We start from the raw sequence: 21280 nt of genomic DNA, 5'->3' as shown, positions 1-21280 counted from the left end.
AGGCCTCAGCCTTTTTACTGCAAACAAAGAGCTCACTGTGTTTAGCCTCATGTTACTGTCACTCATGGTGTCTGACCGAAAGTCTAACATTCACATTTACACTGAGAAGGTTGGAAGGGCGCCCCCTTGTGTCACCGTGCATCCAAATGCCCGGAACATGACAGCGTCAAAATGACCGAAACCCCACGAGGGTTAATATCCTAATTTATATAATTCTATAATGGAGAATAGAAAATGGAGAAGAGTGAAGATGTGCAAAAAGTCATGCTATGGTCTGCGTTTAGAAGATCGTGTGTTGCTAGAGAAATATGTGGTTTTCAGGGCAGCAAGTATTTTACACACACAAACATGAGCTAAAACAATAGAACAACTAGACAAGAGCCATGTGTTGACTTGTTGATTTGCATTAGAGAGTAAAGTAGTGGTAGTAGTAGTAGTGGCGTATACCTTGGGCCACTCGGAGAAGGAGTAGAGGGCTTTCTCCTGCAGCAGCTGGGCGATGGTGGGCTCCCTCTCCCTGGACTCGTGCAGGCCGTCCGGGAGCTCACACATGGAGAGCGGCGTGGCAAACCGGGGGCTGCCACTGTACCCCTCCAACACCAGGGCTATGGGACCAGAGTAAAGCATGTTTGTATTTATTCATCCAGATTTTTTAAAGGGTCTTAATGCTTTGGTAAACAATAACTGTAGTATTTATCATTTTTCTTCTTTTTTTTTAGCTGGTGAACATCTTCATCCGGACTTGATTCTCACCTGGTGTGTTCGGCCGCTCCTCCTTCACTTGACCCTTGACCATGTTCTCGGGCACGTCGCTCACCCCCTCGGCCTGGTCCAGCCTCGGGGTCAGCACCGTGCTGTCCGCCTCCAGCAGCTCCTGCTTCGCCTCCCCTTTGACCTGCTGAAGACCCGCCATCTCCAGCGCCTCCGCCTTCGCCTCCACTTTCACATTCGTGCTGTCCGGGCACGCCGTCAACTCCAGCCCCTCCGTCTTCATCTCCGCTTTGACGCCGTCGCCAAACGCTGACAGATCTTCCGGTTTAGCCTCCGTCTTGAGGTCCACGTACGCCGACTGCAGCTCATTTTTCACTTCATCGGAATAGGCAAACTCCAGCACGTTGGGCTTGCTGTCCTGACTCTCCTCCTTCAGACTCAGATCTTCAGGTTTGGCGTCTTCGTGCTTGATCGGATAGTCGAAACGCTCAGCTTTGGCGACGGTTTCTGATTTTATCGTGCACGCATGCGGCTTCATTTCACTGTCGTAGCTCGCCAGCAGATCTTCTCGCTTAGCTTCCTCCATTTTGATTGGGAGACCACGCGGCTTCCTCTCGACCTCCTCGTTCGCCAGAAAGTTGGAGAAGTCCGGGCAGTTTGGAGAAAGCGTAGGGTCTGGCTTGATGTCGTCTTCTAACAAGTCGCTCTTGTCATCTTCGTCAATAGGTATTTCGCTTTTGACTTCAACTTTGTCCATGCGCGGAGAAGAGTTGGACACGGACTCAAAACTTTCCTCGAAGTCCGACTTAATGACGACCTTTTCTTCGATCTCGTCGTCTGGCCGCGCCTCGGGAACCTCCATGAGCGAGACCCGATCCGCTCGCCCTCCCGAGATCCCGTCCATGTCGCTCGCCAGGTCCGCGTTCAACATCGCACATTCCTCCTTGAGATTCTGCGGCTCCAGGAAGTCGTCCGTGGCGTTGTCCATCAGGACGTCCGTGTTGAGGGAGTTCCCCGCGTCCACAGATTGGTACAGCAGGATTCGGTCCACGTCCTCCCCCGGCTCTCCCAGAGACTCCGAACAGGCCAGGGAGCTGTCCTGGTCCAGTTTCCCCAGAAAGGGATCCACGGATTCACCGTAGCTGCCCTGAAGCTCCTCCGACAGAGGGTTTGATACGTCCATCATCACGTCTGGTTCAGTGTCTGCGACCACACAAACAATAGAAAAGGTCATCAGCTCAAGCTTTAATCAGGTTTTGCAAGAGGATACACTTAAAAATGGGAACATGCAAGACTAGATCATGTATTATCGTCTTTAGCAGTGGCGGCTGGTCCATTATGGGCGGTGGGCGCTGCCCCTCCTATCAATTTTGCAAATAAAATAAAAAAATTTAAGTTTAGCAAAATCATAACTTTCTTATGTACAGGTGTTTTTTACACTGGCGTGAGGGGGAGCGGAGGTGAAGGAGGTGTCATTTTGTCTGCCTGGTTCATCTTGTGCTGTAACAGCGTCATAAATGTGTAGTTTTGTGCTCGGGGCGGCGAGGAACAGCGCCCCAAACATCTAACCAATGGCGCTCTGATATGGTATAAAAACGTCACTCTATATCATTAATTCAACCAATCAGAGACGCGCAATAATAAATTTAAATTTAACAGGTGAAAGACGAGGAAGCGTCTCCTGTAAACAAACGCGAGTAGCTCGTTGTTGGAGCAGCTCTGAGCTCACGGACGATCGGAGGAAAAACTTCTCATTTGAGAGACGGAGAAGCTTCTGTTGTTTCCTGAGAGGAGGTGAAAGGATTTAGTCAAACTAATGGACTTGGGACAACTTTCTTCCATCAGAAGTCACGTCTAGACGGACTTTACTTGAGGTAGCATGACGATGCTAACTAGCTCGTCTGCTTTAGCTGCTGCTGGTTTATCTCACACTTTGGGACAACCCTCGCTGACTTGGACAGTTCTGTCCCAGGACGTGGACATTTGATGGAGAGAAGATTCAGGACCGTGAGGAGGAGCTACGACAGGAGAGGGGAACGTCATTCATTCACTGAGGGAAACAGAGGAGGAACTCCAGGTGCTACAGGAGGAGCTCCAGGTGTTACAGGAGGAGCTCCAGGTGCTACAGGAGGAGCTCCAGGTGCTACAGGAGGAGGAGCTCCAGGTGCTACAGGAGGAGGAGCTCCAGGTGCTACAGGAGGAGGAGCTCCAGGTTCTACAGGAGGAGCTCCAGGTGCTACAGGAGGAGCTCCAGGTGCTACAGGAGGAGCTCCAGGTGCTACAGGAGGAGCTCCAGGTGCTACAGGAGGAGGAAGAGGACTCTCGTCTATACGTGAGCTGCACATTATTTCTAACGGATCATTTGTCTGACGGTTTATACGGGTACTGCTGTCTGTATTTCATTGTCTCTCGGACAAAGAGGAAGAGCAGGGCACTTGCCCGGACCAAACGTTTTGCCTAAACAACCAGCTGACTTCTTCAATAACAGTAGAAACTTGTGTGTGGAAACGCTGTTTATAACGTAGTTTGTCGTCCTCCTCATAAAGCCTATTAGACTTTTTTTCCTTTCTTCGCACAGATGCTAACACGTACTCACACATTCTCTAAAAATAGTCGCATATGTGAGCATTTTGTTCACAGTCTGGAGCCCTGAGATTGATCATTTGTTTTGCCAGCCTAAGATTAGCTCTTCATAATGTTAAAGCAATGATAATAATAACGACATCATTAGGATCATGTCGGGCCGGTTTAATGTTGTCTAAATGGAGGATAAAACCATCTCCCTCGTACCTCGTTCCGCCTCAGCCTCCTTCCCTTCCAGGTCCATCGCTTCCCTCTGCAGCTCGTCGTCTTTCTTCTCGAACTCAAACCCGGCGCTTCCGTCCGGCCCCTCCCCCTCCTCCACGGGATTGGTCAGGCTCTCGGTGACATCGCTCTGGTCCAGCCTGTCCTGCGCCTCGTGGTCGGTGATGTCGGGGAGCGAGAGAGGAGGGGGCGGGACGTACGGGGGCGGGGGGCTCGCCGAGAGGTCGGTTTGGTCGGCGCTCGGTTCCTCCGTCACACCGATGTCCTAAAACAACACATGACCTCAGTTACTTTAATCAAACTTTGCAGGGCTTTGTTCAAGAGGTACTGCGAGTCCTTTCCCCAAGTTTTTTTAATAATATTGTTCTGAATAAAAGTAATTACTCTTTTCACAGTGAGTAAATCTGTAAGTAACAAAAAAGTGTTTGTTTTTGGGTTTGTTTTTGAGTGCAAACCCCTCCTGGAACCGCCACCTTAAAGGAGCTACACCTGACAAAGAAACAGGGTCACTCAAGTTTCAAATTGTTATTTTCTGGTCCAAACTCATCTCAAACTTTCCTAATGCATCACAATTTGTCACAGGGACTGAGTTTAAACCAGGTTTCAGGGAGGAAAACTGTCACTTCACTAGCCTGACATTTTATGACTGTTTAAAAGGCTTTAAAACCAGTGTTGCTTTGCATAAATGTCTGCTTTTACCACATACTAAAGGACAAAACCAATTGTATTCCAATAACAGAACATTTTAAAAATCAAGGAGAGCTCCTTTAACGTGGTGGAGGGTTTGAGCGCCTGAATGATCCTGGAGCTCTGTTGTCGGGGGCTTCGTGCCCCTGGTAGGGTCTCCCACGGCAAACAGGTCCGAGGTGACGGGTTCAGAAGCTCCTAATGAGAGACCGTCTCCCTCTATAGCAGGAAGCTAACGTTAGCGTGACCGTCTCCCTCTATAACAGGAAGCTAACGTTAGCGTGACCGTCTCCCTCTATAGCAGGAAGCTAACGTTAGCGTGACCGTCTCCCTCTATAGCAGGAAGCTAACGTTAGTGTGACCGTCTCTCACAGCTCTATAGCAGGAAGCTAACGTTAGCGTGACCGTCTCCCACAGCTCTATAGCAGGAAGCTAACGTTAGCGTGACCGTCTCCCTCTATAACAGGAAGCTAACGTTAGCGTGACCGTCTCCCTCTATAACAGGAAGCTAACGTTAGCGTGACCGTCTCCCTCTATAGCAGGAAGCTAACGTTAGCGTGACCGTCTCCCTCTATAGCAGGAAGCTAACGTTAGTGTGACCGTCTCCCTCTATAGCAGGAAGCTAATGTTAGCGTGACCGTCTCTCACAGCTCTATAGCAGGAAGCTAACGTTAGCGTGACCGTCTCCCTCTATAGCAGGAAGCTAACGTTAGTGTGACCGTCTCCCTCTATAACAGGAAGCTAACGTTAGCGTGACCGTCTCCCTCTATAGCAGGAAGCTAGCGTTAGCGTGACCGTCTCCCTCTATAGCAGGAAGCTAACGTTAGCGTGACCGTCTCCCTCTATAGCAGGAAGCTAACGTTAGCGTGACCGTCTCCCTCTATAGCAGGAAGCTAACGTTAGCGTGACCGTCTCCCACAGCTCTATAGCGGGAAGCTAACGTTAGCGCTTTAGCTGAAATGCTGATGTGGGAGAATGTAACGAGTCGCCCCATAGTGCGGCTGCAGCGCCAGCGTAAGCCGTGTCCGGATACCTCCGCACGATGGCACAATGTGTTACGGTTCTCCCGGTGGCAGATTGCAATAGATTCACTCTCGCCGCAGTTTTATGAATTTAACAACGATCACTGTCAGAGGCATTTCCCAAATCTGCAAAGCGAAAGCTCACTGGAAGGAAACAAACTGAGAACAATCTTCCTGATATGATACGGTTTATCTTGTTCAAAAATATTCTATCCTTTTTTTTAAATATATAATAAGAACTGTTAAACTTTTTTGAAACTATGTCAGTTTGTGTAGGACTATCAATGCTTTCTGAACATATTAACACACATGAAAAAAATATGGAGCTCAGTGTAAACCATAGACATGGACCTGCGCTACTGCGGGACCTGTTCGGGACATGAACAAACACGGTGGGATAAATAAAGTTCTTAGGTTGACCTGATAGAACTTCAAACAGCCCGTAATACTAAAGGAGGAACACATGTAATCTAATATTAAAAAAATATATTTAACTGACACCAAACTGAGATGGATTCATGACAAACATGACTTTCCCCCCGGTCGCTCGGCCCTATTGTAGCTGATAAAAAGCAAATGGTCGTAATGAGCAATAATGTCTAAATTGCTCTCAGACACAAAGCATGATGAGGCTCACATACTTCCCCCATAAAGACACGATTACCTCCAGAGTTTGATAGTGATTACCCTGGAGGCTCAGCCACACGGACCGTGACTGGAGCCGCTCCCTTTAATGTTGCCCCAATGCAAAATCAAACACACACTAGTTCTAATAAAGACCTGAGAGAAGGAGCAGAGACAAACAAGAGTTCAAGTTTTATGTCAGAATTAAGGACAGGGTTTAGTTCAGTCTGGAGTTTTTTATGCCCCATTTTGTTTCCATTGGGTTTAGCCCTGTGATATTACAGTATTAACCAGCTGTCACATAATGTTCAGTGTTTCTCAAACTTTTTGCACCAACTTATTAAAAATTTGACCTTCCAAGCACCACCGGACCTAGATCAAGAAAATAAACGACTTAAGGCGAGACACTGCAGGTGAATAGGGGAAAAAAAATAAATGTAGAGATTTCAATTTGAAACTTTTGCTGAACATCACAGATATAAATATGAGAAAAAAATGTATTGCATTTTTTCTGTCATTTCATGTTTTCACAAAAAAATAAGGCATTTTGAGCATTAAAATGGCCAAAATTGCCTATATTTTGGGCAACGAAATCAAAATAATGAATTGAGCCAGATTAAATGGTTTTATTTTATTGACATATTAGTGACTAAGATTTTTTCAGAGGGATTTGGGATGTTTTTCAATAAACTAATCATCAGTGAAAAAATCTGTAAAAACTCAAATTCCGCCTTTTTTGTTTGTTTCAAAGCTGAATAAATCAGGCTAGGAATTAGATATTAAAAAATCCCTCTGAAAAAACCTTCTAAACCTTGTTGTGTCTCAGCCTGTAAAGTTTGGAGTCTGTGGGAGCTTCTATAAGGGCTCAGGCTCTGCCCGAGTGCGGCTTCTCTCATTCAGAGAAAACCAGCCCTGAAGTTTTGTAGCGAGTGCTCATGCTCGGCCCGTTCTTCCACTTTTCCGCTCCAGCGTCTCGTAGGAGGAAAAACACCATATTTGGGTGAAAGCGTCATCACGGGGCCCCTTAGCAGGACACGTGGATGTCAAATCTGTCAATATTTATGAATGAAAACCCGCGGGAAAGACGGCCTTTCTACTTCCGGGTCGCCCCCACCTCGCAGACAAAACATCATGAAATAAACATCATCATTTTTATATCTGACATGAAAACTAAGATGTAAAGGGAGGAATCAATACTTTCACCTGCCGTGTCTCGCCTTAAACAAATCACTAAGGTGTAGATCGAGTCTATACCAAAAAACTCCTGCAGAATGATCATTAGGAGCATGTTTTGTGTAAGTGGTAACAGAATGATGTTACGCCTTTAATGAGAGTTTGTTTTGTTTGTACTTTATCCATGACTGTTGCGTTAAGAAACAAGTGAATTTCTCGCACCTTAAAGAGCATGTACGTGGACGTGTCGCCGGCTGAGGGGTGAGAGGGGGAGGCAGACGGGGGGAGTCCCAGGCACTCCTCCAGCGTGGCGCCCTCTTCTGGCCTGTCGGCGCCGCGCGTGTCCTCCTCGTCCTCCTCCAGGAACCCCGGCTCCAGCCCCGACGGGCCCAGGATGGGGTCGGACTCGTTGAACATGTGGTGGGCCGGGCTGGACGCCTCTGTGCTGTCCCACGGAGCCTGCGGGGGGACAAGGAGGAGATGCATGTGAGTCTGATAAAACTATTTACCTTCTGCAACTTAGACAAACGACACAGGCTGATCAGCAGCGGTGGGAGTCATGAAATGCAAGTCTCGAGTCAAGCCCAAATCGTGAACGTCCAAGTCCTAAGCAGGTCAATGGTTATGGGGTCAAGTCGAGTCATAGCTTTTGTCAAGTCTTTCTTTAGCCGCAAGTCATCTCAAGTCGCAAACGTCAGCGTTAAGCCTAATTCTTCTTTTCAAGTAAGGATTAAACTCGGAGTCGTGCATTAGACGGTTCTAACGCCCGACACAGTGTTGTTCCTCCTGCATTATAACGTCTAACGCGGCTCCTCGTTGTTTAATCCGCTTATACCAGGGTCCCACAAACCTAACATTTATAATAAATGTGTTTTTCATTGACTAAAGTCACTAAATCTGCCAGACTACGGGACTATTTTGTGTGGGTTATTAGCCGGTCACTGAAGGCTGGTCTCAGAGCGAGTCATTCTCCGCAGCTATTACGAGGATCTCAGTCAGGCTCAACGACACAACATCAGCACAGAATCACAACACAACAGGACTAACCCGGAAACACTTTTCCCTGGAAGTAAACACCGATATGCGGCACTCGTGGGCAGGAGTTATTTACCTTTTACAAGGTTTAACCTGAAGCTAAAGCTAGCTAGCTCAACCAGCTCAACTGTTTATGGAAACAGCTGCGGTGGAGTCGCTCACACCTGGGCCCCCCCAACTCAAACTAACATGTTTGACTTTACTAATCCAGACAAAGATGCTTCAATGCAGGATCATTTTATGTACGCCTGAAAATGATGAATAGCCTTAACCGTTTCCAATAGAAATGTAAAGCTCATATGTTATTAACAGTAGCTAACCTAGCTGCTCACTCTCCTCTACAAACATTTAGCAAACACTAAATCCATCTCATACGTTCCTGTCAGTCACTAATTACACCTTTATCTGATTCAGCTGTGTCAGGCGTTGCTATGGCGATGCCACAGCGGAGTGACATCCCAGTGATTTAACTACCGGACTACGTGTGCGGTTACACCAAAATAATGCACCAGCCAATCAGAGTCCAGTATCACCCAGACCATGGTGTAAAATGTGTTTAATCTACTTCAAAATATAAAGTACTTTCTCAAGATTTATCGATTTTGAATATTTAGGCTAAAAACAAACTTTTAAAATGTAATGGATTTGGATTTAAATTCCAATTAATATTCATATATATATACATACATATATATTTTACATGCTCCAGTCTATGTACAACATTTCTATGACAGCATGTTAAGGAAAAAAATGGAAACAGTCTTTTAAACATGAGCTGCTTTTCCCTGCAGTCTGAAAGATAAATATTAGAGCTGCAACTAACGATTATTTTGTAATCGATTAATCTATCGGTTATTTTTGCGATTAATCGATTGGCTGTGAATGGTGTCAGAAAATTTTATTTTTTCTATTTTTTTCATCACATAAAGCTAAAGTGGTGCTGCTTGAGGATGTAGTGAACTTAAAGTAAATGTTTGTAGGAGGCTCTTAACGCCAATTCTGCTTTCTGATTGGACGAGACTCAGACAGATATTCATGAAATCTACAATGTACAAAACACTACAGACTAATCGATTACTAAAATAGTTGTCGACTATTTCAATAATCGATTAGTCGTCGATTAATTGATTAGTTGTTTCAGCCCTAAATATAAAATAATAATAATTTTTGTTTTTATGTTTCTGGCAGTTTTTCTGTCAGTGGTTCCCCTGTACTGCCCCAGCCCCTGTATACTCGGATTCGCCCCTGCTCAAAGTAGATTCCGCACCTCCGTCAGTCCTGCTGTCACTGGGCTCTGTGTGGCTGTGGAAATACTGTAACTTTCATGAGAACGCCTTAAAACACAGAAAAGCCCCCAAGATTTCTGTCATTAATCAGCTCTTACGCATCGTCGCCCCAGAGGCTTCTGTCTGTTCTGTAGCTTCAGTCATTGCTTCACACGTTTTCCTGTCCTTAATAAATGTCTATGAATCTTCACCTCTTCACTCACTGTAGAAAACCTTTAATGCATCCAAAGAAACACGCATTTCCTCCTGCCTTTTCCCGCCGTATTGATTACACGCGCTCTGTCGAAAAAGCATGTGGCTAATTCCCATATGTAAATAAAGATACACCGCTTTTACTCAACAAATCCTGTTCTTTCAGCAGTTTCACTCAAATAAATAATAACTACAAAGTCACAGCAAGTCCCGAGTCGAGTCAAGTCTGTTTGGAGCTTTGGTCGAGTCTCCCACCTCTGCTGATCCGCCTACTCTAACAAAGAATCTAGGGCATAATCTCCTCCTCCTCAATTCCAATGCGACCGCGACAGACGAAGTCACCCATTAAGAAACAAACTGCCTGGGAACAAAACAAACACGGCGGCTTATGCAAGTGCAAAGAAATGGTTGAAAGAGGACGACTCAAGATCGAATAAAGACCCAAGAAACAACCAGACACAGAAGAAGCAACGTGACGTGAAGATGTAAGATATAACGTTGGCCCTTTAGTCTTAGTCTTTTGACGAAAATGTAATTTAATTTTAGCCGAGATTTAGTCAAAAAAATATCTTCAATTTTAGTCTAATTTTAGTCGACTAAATTTAAGACGAATTTAGTGGACTTTGCATTGATAATATTCATTATAATCATATTTAATGTTGTTCCTCTGCTTCATGGAGCTGCTCCACATGAACAAAGCTCAGAGCTGATCCTTTGGCAGTGATTGTACATGATCTGAGGCTCTTTCAGACGCTCAATACAAGTTTGGATGATTTTAGTCTCTCCTTTTCATTTTTATTTAGTCTTATTTTAGTCGACTCAAATATCTGGACATTTTAGTCACAGTTTTAGTCTCATGAAAAACTTTTAATTTAGTTTTAGTCCAATTTTAGTCACAAAAATATCACTTTGACTAAAATTAAGACTAAATATTTCAGTCGACGAAATGAACCCTGCTGGAGAGCGACAGTGTAATGCCTCATTTGAAAGCTAAGACCTACAAAAGTTTTGTCAAGTCGTTTTTGCAGTGTTTGTCGCTTTTTGTCATTATTTCCCTCACGTTTTTGTCACATTTGTGTTGTGTTTCCTTCCTTGTTTTCATCCCTATTTTGATGCTTTTTCTCCAAGACGCTTTTCGATTTGGATAAAGCCAAACTGCAGCAAATGTGCTTGGTTCTGACGGGGGTTAAGAGGTTAAGAACACAATCACGCCCGCACTTTTCCAGCAAAACTGCCTGATTTTGCTCATTCTTAGACTATTTACAGCAGTCATGTGCCGTGTGACCAGTGTTCATTTTGACAACATATTTTAATTTAGTTTTAGTCTTTTGACGAAAATATCTTCAATTTTAGTCTAGTTTTAGTCGACTAAAATTGCAAGTAAATTGAGTGGACTTTGCATTGATAATATTCATTATAATCATCTTTAATGTTGTTCCTCTGCTTCATGGAGCTGCTTCACATGAACAAAGCTCAGAGCTGATCCTTTAACAGAGGATTTACATGATCTGAGGCTCTTTCAGACGCTCAATACAAGTTTGGATGATTTTAGTCTCTCCTTTTCATTTTTAATTAGTCTGATTTTAGTCGAATCAAATATCTGGACATTTTAGTCTCATGAGAAACTTTTAATTTAGTTTTAGTCACAAAAATATAACTTAAGACTAAAATTAAGACTAAATATTTTAGTCGACGAAATGAACCCTGCTGGAGAGCGACAGTGTAACGCCTCATTTGAAAGCTAAGACCTACAAAAGTTTTGTCAAGTTGTTTTTGCAGAGTTTTCGTCGCTTTTTTTGGTCATGTTTATGTCGCTTTTTGTCATTATTTCAAGTCAAGTCGAGTCATAGCTTTTGTCAAGTCAAGTCTTTCTTTAGCCGCAAGTCATCTCAAGTCGCAAACGTCAGCGTTAAGCCAAATTCTTCTTTTCAAAATGTGTTTAATCTACTTCAAAATATAAAGTGCTTTCTCAAGATTGATCGATTTTGAATATTTAGGCTAAAAACAAACTTTTAAAATGTAATGGATTTGGATTTAAATTCCAATTAATATTCAAATCACTGAAAAATTTTATAAATATATATACTAGTGGTGGGCCATTATCGGCGTTAACGTGCTGCGTTAACGCGAGACTCTTATCGGGCGATAAAAAAAATATCACCGTTAATCTATTCTCAAAGCTGGGTTTATACTCTGCAAGCTCTGATGACTTTCACTGTAAGCACACATTATACGACTTTTACGCCCAAATTTCGGACGCACAGGAGAAACGTGAGTGAATATAGGGTCTCCAAAGCGACACACAGAAGCGACATAAACAACTCATTTCATGGCCACAGCCAATGAAAGTTTTGTCAAGCTGTTTTTGCAGTGTTTTCGTCGCTTTTTTTGGTCATGTTTATGTCGCTTTTTGTCATTATTTCCCTCACGTTTTTGTCACATTTGTGTTGTGTTTCCTTCCTTGTTTTCATCCCTACTTTGATGCTTTTTCTCCAAGACGCTTTTCGATTTGGATAAAGCCAAACTGCAGAAAATGTGCTTGGTTCTGACCAGTGTTAATTTTGACAACATATTTTAATTAAGTTTTAGTCTTTTGACGAAAATGTAATTACATTTTAGTCTAGTTTTAGTCAAAAAAATATCTTAAATTTTAGTCTAGTTTTAGTCGACTAAATTTAAAAGTCGACTTTGCATTGATAATATTGATTATAATCATATTTAATGTAGTTCCTCTGCTTCATGTTTCTGCTCCACATGAACAAAGCTCAGAGCTGATCCTTTAGCAGAGAATTTAAATGATCTGAGGCTCTTTCAGACGCTCAATACAAGTTTGGATGATTTTAGTCTTTTTTCATTTAGTCTTATTTTAGTCGACTAAAATATCTGGACATTTTAGTCACAGTTTTAGTCTCATGAAAAACTTTTAACTTAGTTTTAGTCCAATTTTAGTCACAAAAATATCACTTTGACTAAAATTAAGACTAAATATTTTAGTCGTCGAAATTAACACTGCTGGAGAACTGAGCTGTTGAAGCTAAATGCTAACCAGTAGCATGCTAACGTCTTGAGCAGCTTAAACACTGACTCACTGGTCTCTTCACATAAACGTGCGCTCTCTGGGGTAATGATTATGTGTTACATAAAAATGCCACTGTCAATCAGTCATTTACAGATGAGCGAGAGATGATACTTTATTGATCTCACAGATGGAGAAATTACATACCTGAATAAAGATAGTGTTACATGTTCTCGTACTGCATAATTCTACTTTGGTATTCAAAATGACAACAAATGTCACATGACTGAAAGGCGTGTATAAGAACATGTTGTCACCATTACTACAAGACCGAATGACCCTAACAGGACGATAGTTTTACCCTGTTCGTTCCCCACTCGGCCTGAAACCGTCCCAAACCCCCCCCTCACCTGTATCTGGTTGAGCTCCACAGACGGCGCCATGAGTCCGCTCTCCTCGGACGACCCCTGCTCCCCGACCAGAACGTCGCTCCTCAGCTTGGAGTCCAGGTCGGCCCCGCCCACGCCGTACGAGTTGAGCATGCTCTGCCCCCCCGCCGCGGAGTTAAAGGGGAAGCCGTTCAGGGCGTCTTTGGAGCCCTTCCCCCCGTGCAAACCGTCCGCGTCGTGCTGCAAAGAACTGAGCTCCAGCGACTCGTCCAGGGGGGGGCAGTCCATGAAGTCGGCTGCCCGCGTGACGGCCGCCATGCCCAGGCCCGGGGGCGCGGGGTCGTGGGGGTCCATCTGCGGGGCGGCTGAAGGCACTGGGTGATGCTGCTGCTGCTGCTGCTGCTGCTGGTGCGTAGCTTGGTATTCCGGAGGCGGGATGCCCGAATCGTAGAGGCAGCAGTGGGGCAACTGGCCGCTCGATTGGGGCATCCCGTGGTGTGACGACAGCCCCGGGTGGTGCGGGTGATGGGGGGCGCCGGGGTGGCCTCTGACGTAGTTGCGGTGGGCCTCCAGGAAGCTGAGCTGGGGGTCGTTGAGGATGTAGAAGTCGGTGCGGGAGAGTCCGTGCCGAGCCGCCCCGATCAGGAGGTCCCGGTCGTGTTTGCCGGATTCCCACCACACGGGGAGGTACAGGGAGGGGCGGCACAGCTGCAGGCGGGACGAGAGCAGGGGGTGGCGGAGCACCTGGAGGGGAAGGTACAAGGGGACAAGCTTTCCATCATGTTATTCTGTCACTCCCTCATTAAAAACATGGCTGAAGTGTTGCCTTGGCACATTCACGCATTTCTGAGTAATCTGTAAAAACTCTGATGGCGGCCATTTTAGGGATAGGTTTGCCTGAGTCCTCCTAGGAACGCCCCCACCTCCTGGAGACGCCTCCGAGCTTTCGTCACCAGCCGAGTAACCGACCACTGCTCCTCAGCAGAACCCCCTCCCCACTGATGCCACAGACAGCGTGTGGAGGGGGCGTGTCTAAAGGCTCAGAGGTTCGTGACCTCTTAACTCCCGCCTGAACCGAGAGGATCTTTTTCCTCACGTCAACAGATTTTTTTTTCCATAATTTTTTTTGTTGGGTATTCAAATCATTTTTATAACTTTTTGTCATATTTTTTCGGTCAATTTTTGTCACATTTTGTGTCCATTTTTTTGTCACATTTTTAGCAAATTTTTGTCATATTTTTGTAATTTTTTTGTCACATTTTTGTTAGATTTTGTCACTTTTTCATCATTTTTTTTGTCTATTTCATGTGACATTTTTGCCACTTTTTCATAAATTTTTCGTCACTTTTTTGTCACATTTTAGCAATTTTTTGTCATTTTTTTGGTCACATTTTTGTCATTTTTTCTTCAATTTTTTAATCCATTTGTTGTAATTTTTTGGTCAAATTTTTATCAAATTTTTGTCACATTTTGTTACATTTTTGTAACTTTTTGTCATTTTTTTTGTAACTTTTTGTCATTTTTTGGTCATATTTTTTCCGTCAATTTTTGTCACATTTTTAGCAAATTTTTGTCATATTTTTGTCATTTTTTCTTCAATTTTTTTTTTAATTTTTTGTAATTTTTTGGTCAATTTTTTATAAAATTTTTGTCATATTTTTGTAATTTTTTTGTCACATTTTGTTAGATTTTGTCACTTTTTCATCATTTTTTTGGTCTATTTCATGTGACATTTATGTGACATTTTTGCCACTTTTTCATAAATTTTTCGTCACTTTTTTGTCACATTTTTAGCAAATTTTTGTCATATTCTTTTGTCATTTTTTTTGTCACATTTTTGTCGTTTTTTCTTTTTTTTTAATCAATTTTTTGTAATTTTTTGGTCAAATTTTTGTCACATTTTGTTACATTTTTGTCACTTTTTCGTCAATTTTTGGTCAATTTCTTGTGACATTTTTGCCACTTTTTCATACATTTTCCGTCACTTTTTTTCACATTTCCATCATTGTTTTCGTCTCAGTTTTGTCGCTATTTTCACAGCTTTTTTCCAGAAGCTTTTGGATTGGGGTAAAGCCAAACTGGAGAGAATGTGCTCGGTTCAGGTGGGAGTTAAGAGGTTAAAGAGACAGACAAGACATTCACTACAGCCATTTTGAGAGAGACATTTTATACAAGGCAGTTATTCTAATTTACTGCATTTACAGACCAACAGAAGGTTTGTCATCATTGTAGTGTGATATAGACTGATGCTATGTGACTGAAAAAAGCAGAACACCCCCTCTTTAAGACACAAAGGATACGCTGTGGTAATGGTCACGGAAAGTCAAGCTATAGCTAAGGAAGCTACAGTAATTGCTTTTAGTACAAATTTACAATGTTGCTCAGGCATATTTAATCAAGGCTGTGCTCAGTTTTAAACAAAGCCAGAGGAATCGGCACCTGCTCCCGGATCTTTCGAAGCAGCTCGATGCGGTACAACGTCCTGGCAGCTCGCTCTTCAGTCAGAGGCTCCACGACCAACGCGGGATCCACCAGACCTGCAACAAACAATCATGAAATACAAAATCAGTCGTCATCACAATGTAAAAACTTCAGTTCTGCTCTAGTTCTGCTTTCTCAACTGGACGGAATGAGAATGAATGTCATGTTATGTTTGGATTTGGAGCTGTTGTTGCTTCTTTCTCACATCGGAGTTCTTTCATCAGAAACAGCAGAGTGTGTTTGGACCCAGACGCACGACATGACACACTATTCAATATGATCGAAAAAATATCGGCAATAAATTAACTGCATCATCGCCGGGTTAAATGTGTGTGAAAAAAGTAGCAGCTTATAGTCACAGCCACAACATCCAAAGGTTTTCAGGAAGTTGAAACAGGCACTCATGGCATATGCTTAAGTGTGTGAGTCATTGTTCCAAACGGGTTTTGTTGACACGTCTTCTAGCTCGTGTAAAAGCGGATCGGGAGAGGACATGATTGCTGCGTTATCCTGAAGACCAGCTATTCCCAGAGTCCAGGACATCGCGGCCCAACATGGTCCAGCAACATCTAGCAGTGACTGTAGATTAAATACTGGTTTCAAGTTTTGTAATAAAGCAAATAAATGTAAACTTCCTTATAAAATATATATATTTTTAATGTACTTGTTTTTAGACAAGCTTTGGGAGCCCCCCCTGTAGAGCCTCTGAGGCCCTCCAGGGGGCCCCGGACCCACTTTGGGAACCGGACTGCATAAGCTCTACAATTTTAGAGCGCACAAGGCACATTGTTTTGAGCATTGCCACTAGTTCTGGGATAGCAATGGCTAAAATAGCTCCACAGTTATCTCTTTTTTTCCACAAATGCCTGTATAATAGGTGCAGCTCCTTTAATGACTACAGCAGACATGGGCCAAATACGGCCCGCAGGCCACATCCGGCCCATGAGATGATTCAGCCCGACCCACGACCTGTAGGGCATCAATTCATAAGTTTGTCCAAAAAAGAAGTAAGTCTCAAGCCCATTCCTGTGCGGAGTTATGATTTCTTTAAAGAAATTACCGGAATCCTCACTAGGGGGCAGCGTAAATAGAAATAAAAGGAAAGAATTCCACAGGTGTCCAGCAGAGGGCACTGACATAAGAAGAGATCAGGATATACACAACACATTGTAGTCAAGTGGGAAATAGACAGTCTGCTCATGGGCAGCTGTGGCTACAATAGCAGCTTTCTACCACAAAGTGTGGAGTGAATGAATATTGACGACAATGTGACTTGTGACACAGGCTTGTAGTGCAATAAGTGGAAGCCATTTTGAAGCCCCGCTGCTATAGAGCATTAGTCTCGCCAACCAGACTCCGCTTCTTTACAGAAGAGGGTCTGGCAACACTCCATTGCGCACTTTCAAAGGAGGTGACGCAGCGATATGGAGCCGACCGACCAATCAGAGCAGCTCCCTGAACGTCACGTTGTTGAGCCTTTGTTTTGTAGTTTTTCAACACAAGCTTCCCGTAATGCTCCGGTTTGCTTGTGTTCTTAAGTTTTTCTGACATAAACGACAGAAGTCATTTCCTGAACTCCGTGTGGCAGGAGCGCCATTGTTAATGTCCCAATGATACATTGGCTGCTGCGCTTCGGTCGTCCCACATTAGTCCCGCCTCAAGCAGTAGCTTTTCTACGACAGGGTCGCCAGACTTGTCTCCTGTTTATTAATTAATAAACATCGGAGATTAGTCTGGATGCCAGGCTACTGTGCAGTCCTTCATTTCCAACCACCTCTGTTTGAAAGAAGCCAGAGGTGCTTTCAGTGCGATGGTTGAAGTTAAGGAGGATAAAAAGTTGAATAACCTAAATAACGATGCTCACACATGTGCGTCCTTGGCTTGACATGGCTAAATATTTACAGAAAATAATAGTCCTACTAACTAACGGTAGGTATATTCAAAATACACAAAGTGGAGCAAAATAAGTTTGAGTTATTGTTGGCGCCGCCCCCCGACCCAATTTAGGCTTCTCATGTGGCCCCTCATGAAAACTAATTGGACTAAAACGAACCAAATCTCCACATTAAAATCAAAACAAACATTTTCTACCTTAAAATTTCCTATCGAAATGAAAAGTGAGCCAGACCTTCTTCCTTCCTGGGGGGCAGCTTGCAGGCCGTCCTGCACATGTTGACGAAGGAGTTGAAGTATCTCTCCAGGCTCTCGTCGGTCTTCCTCTCCAGTCGGGCCAGCGCTCTGAACTGGGACCAGTCGTACACCTTCCTCTCGGGGTCGTACACCACCCCGAACGAGGAGACCGTCCTGTAGAAGTCCGCCTGCTCACGCCGGGTCCATCTGCAGCAACACAAAAACGTCATTCAGAAGTGCTTCACAGAACAGGAAAGATGTGTTCGACCACATAAAATGACGGCTAAAAGAAAAAAAAAGCACTCAAAGTTGATTGTTGCATGATTGATTTGCCCACAGCCAGTCTGTCTTATGAACCCTCTGTCACCTTTGACCATAACAAACAAACAAACAAACAAACCCATAGGCAAAGAAGGTTATATTTAAAACTGCATTATGGAACTTTTTATGGGGTGAAAAAGTTCTATTATAAGGTATTTGACTGGTTAGTGTTAGTGAGTGGTGGTTAGCATGTCACCTTTACTATCCATGATGCCTCTATGGGCCTGATCTTGTGTTTCTAAAGGCAGACTAAGGCGTAACCTCCTTATGTGAGATCTCGCTGACCCCCAGACCTGGTGCATTCGTGAGCAGGACAGTCTCCATTTTTCCTCCAGCCAGACTCACGCGACTGGAATGGGGTGGTGTGTGGGTGAACACGTCTTTTTAATTTTTTTTCACGTTTCCGCAGTGGCCCGACCCTTCTCAAAAAACCTGAAACAACATTTGATCCTGGAGCGTCAGAGAGGCCTCCATGATGGAAAGTAAAGAGGACTTGCCAACCGCCTCCACAGCCTGGGTCACTGACAGGGTCAAACCTGTTATATAAACACCTTATTATTTCTGCATAAAGAGTTCCATATTGGACCTTTAAGTGTGCAAAAGTTCAACAAGTGCCTCTATATTAAGCATAAATACAGTTCTTTCAGAATGTGAGCCGCTACAAATCTTTAAAGCAGTACTAAGCAATAGGGCTGAACGATTAAACGCATTTGCGATTTTATCGCAATATTACACAACGTGATTTCGAAATCGCACAGACACGCGATTTTGGCCCATGCAGCTGATGCCGCGGCCCATAGAAGTGAGTGTAGCAGCGAGAGACGCCACAGACGTCTGGCTCTGCCTCCACCGCCTGCTTTTGTTTACTTCTCCGTCTACTTAAAGAGCAACTAAACACCAAATCCACTTTTTTTTGCTGATAAACGGTCTAAATGGTTGTTGAATAGAGTTAGCTACATGTCCCAGTCAATATGTTGACATTTGGTGGAAACTTCTAAAACCGCAGGGTTAGCGCCTCTACTGGTTTCACGCATCAACTACATTTGATATTTTGCGGTTGGAGGAGACGTGTCCACGGCGTCCAGAAAACGTCATCAGTTCTGCCCGTGGTTCTGCCTCTGTGCCTCTGTGGCCCCGCCCACACACACGCCTCTGTGGCCCCGCCCACACACACGCCTCTGTGGCCCCGCCCACACACGCCTCTGTGGCCCCGCCCACACACACGCCTCTGTGGCCCCGCCCACACACGCCTCCGCCTCCGTCACGTAGCCACCAGGACACGCGTCGCGCACACACCGCCTGAGCTCATGAGTCAAACCAGTAGATGGCGCCCCTGCGATGCTCACACTTCGGCTGAGGTGGTGTAGAGGAATAAATCCCTTAGAAAAGCTCCTGTACGATGCTCTCTCTCTGTTCGCAGTCACTGACGGCGAGCGAGTCTCTACCGGCGGCCATCTTTTTTTTTTTTTCGTAGGATAGTTGCTACTAGTGATGCGCGGGTTGCGGGTTCCACCGTCGTCTTTACAGCAGGTTTTTGTCCCAATTGTCTTGGAGAGTAAATACTACGCTGACAGGAAAGACAGAGAGAGGGATATTGTACATCCAATTATACAATGGAAATCATGTTTTTTCACTCAAACTTGGCTGTAAATACTGTTTAAAGTGACGTTAGCCCGCAGTTAGCTTAACCCGTTAGCCTGCTAGCTTCTTCTTCGTGATTCTATTAGTGTGTATTGGTGACTCCGGTCCGGTGGCAGTCGAGTTGCAAACATGGTTTTCTGGCCAGAGACACCAGGGGGCGATGAAAGACCCTCCAATCATCCCATAAACACTTGTATCACCCCCACAGGGACTACGGAGAGGATTTATTAAGGTAAACACGTTACTTAGTGCTGCTTTAACATTGGTTATGTCTGAAATGTCACTGGGATATAACAATGTGCACTTCAGGCAAGATCTGAACATTCTGCTTGGAAGGAAACTGCTTTCTGTCTATAGTATATTATAACACACTAGTTCAAAATACTATTGTGTAAATACAAACGTAACAGTTGTTATACTGCAGTAACTCCTTGCCTTCTCTGCCACTCTAAGAAGAGCGGATCGGCGTCTGTCGGCACCACCGTGCACCTCCGCAGCTCCTCCCCGAGCTGCCACGCCAGCGGCCCGTGGTGCCCCGCCCCGCCGCCCATCCCCATGGCGACCAGCCCGTCGTGGAGCAGGAAGTCGTGGCGCAGCATGGGCTCGCGGCGCAGCGTGAACCGCTGGTAGGCCGTGATCAGGCGCCTCAGCCGGGCCGTGAGGGCGGGGCCTGTGGGCCAGAGCGGGCGCGTCTGCACCAGCTGCAGGGCCGCCACGCCCATCCCGGTCCCGGTGGTCGTCGTGGTGACCAGAGTGGCATCCTGAGCGCTGAGGTCCAGACACGGCTGGCACTGGGACTCTGGGGCGGGGGCGGGTTCTGGAGGGAAGAGCAGGAAGAAAGAAATGGCATCAATGAATAAAATAAGTTTATTCACAGAGGCCCTTCCAGAAACAACAGAGGACATTCAATTTGTTAACATATTTTGCTGCCAGTGTCAAGATTACTGAGAAATTTACCTTTATTTAACCAGGATCGTCCCACTGAGATTAAGAATCTCTTTTTCAGGGGAGTCCTGGCCCCAGAGGGGAATCTATTGTGCATGTTTTTAGTAGTAGGGGAAACCGGAGAACCCGGAGGAAACCTACGCAGGCATGGGGAGAACATGCAAACTCCACACAGAAAGGCCCCGTCCAGGTGGGAATCGAACCCGGGACCTTCTTGCTGTGAGGCGTGAGCGCTAAGTGCGGTGCTACCGTGGGCAAAAACCACGCCAACGGCTCTGAACATACGATACAAAACAGGGGTGGTGTGTGTCACCTGGGGCCGTGCTGTCGGGTTTGTCCGAGGCTTCAGTGCTGGAGCAGGTCTCGTCTTCTCCCTGAAGAGACAAAACATTCAGTGAAACCCTCACACTAACATTTATGCATTCAATTATACCGTAAATGCTCTAATATAGTCCGGGGCCTTTATTTACTCAAGGGCATCAGGACCAGGCCTTTATTGGAACCAGGCCACGATTAGAGACAGGCCTTTATTTCTATTTGAGCAAAACGAACGACCAGGAAAACAAAGAAAAGCGAGATTTGTGTCCATTTGCACCTAAAATATTAGGTTCATTTATTAATGAACATTTCAAACCCTCCCCCAGCGGCTGGAACATTGACGCCTTTTATTTTGTCGGGACAACAGGAAGTGTTTTGTTGCTGTTAGCGGAGCTTTGACATCAGCGTCACTGCAGGTTTCTGTTTCGTTTTTACCGGATTATTTGTTGTTATCTTGTGTAAAAGGCGAGTTTAGACGGAGCGTTTGTGTTTGTGATCGATCAT

The 21280-nt window shown here is 44.8% G+C and overlaps 1 protein-coding gene across 1 annotated transcript in view; it reads right to left on the bottom strand.

The window, feature by feature from the left end:
• chd6 (chromodomain helicase DNA binding protein 6) overlaps nucleotides 1-21280 on the bottom strand; it is a gene marked incomplete at its 3' end in the record, with an annotated part of 205762 nt that overhangs the window by 14871 nt on the left and 169611 nt on the right. Inside the window, exons 31-39 of the mRNA XM_079578449.1 lie at nucleotides 20772-20832; nucleotides 19949-20330; nucleotides 17550-17758; nucleotides 15380-15477; nucleotides 12962-13684; nucleotides 7245-7481; nucleotides 3502-3781; nucleotides 754-1914; nucleotides 448-605 (exon numbers count right to left, since the gene is read on the bottom strand). Of these exons, the coding sequence (XP_079434575.1) occupies nucleotides 448-605; nucleotides 754-1914; nucleotides 3502-3781; nucleotides 7245-7481; nucleotides 12962-13684; nucleotides 15380-15477; nucleotides 17550-17758; nucleotides 19949-20330; nucleotides 20772-20832 (3309 nt within the window). The remainder of the gene's footprint in view (nucleotides 1-447; nucleotides 606-753; nucleotides 1915-3501; nucleotides 3782-7244; nucleotides 7482-12961; nucleotides 13685-15379; nucleotides 15478-17549; nucleotides 17759-19948; nucleotides 20331-20771; nucleotides 20833-21280) is intronic.

This window comes from Gobius niger (assembly GCF_951799975.1).
Source record: "Gobius niger genome assembly, chromosome: 20".
NCBI lineage: Eukaryota > Metazoa > Chordata > Actinopteri > Gobiiformes > Gobiidae > Gobius > Gobius niger.
This window is presented reverse-complemented; position numbering and strand designations above follow the sequence as displayed.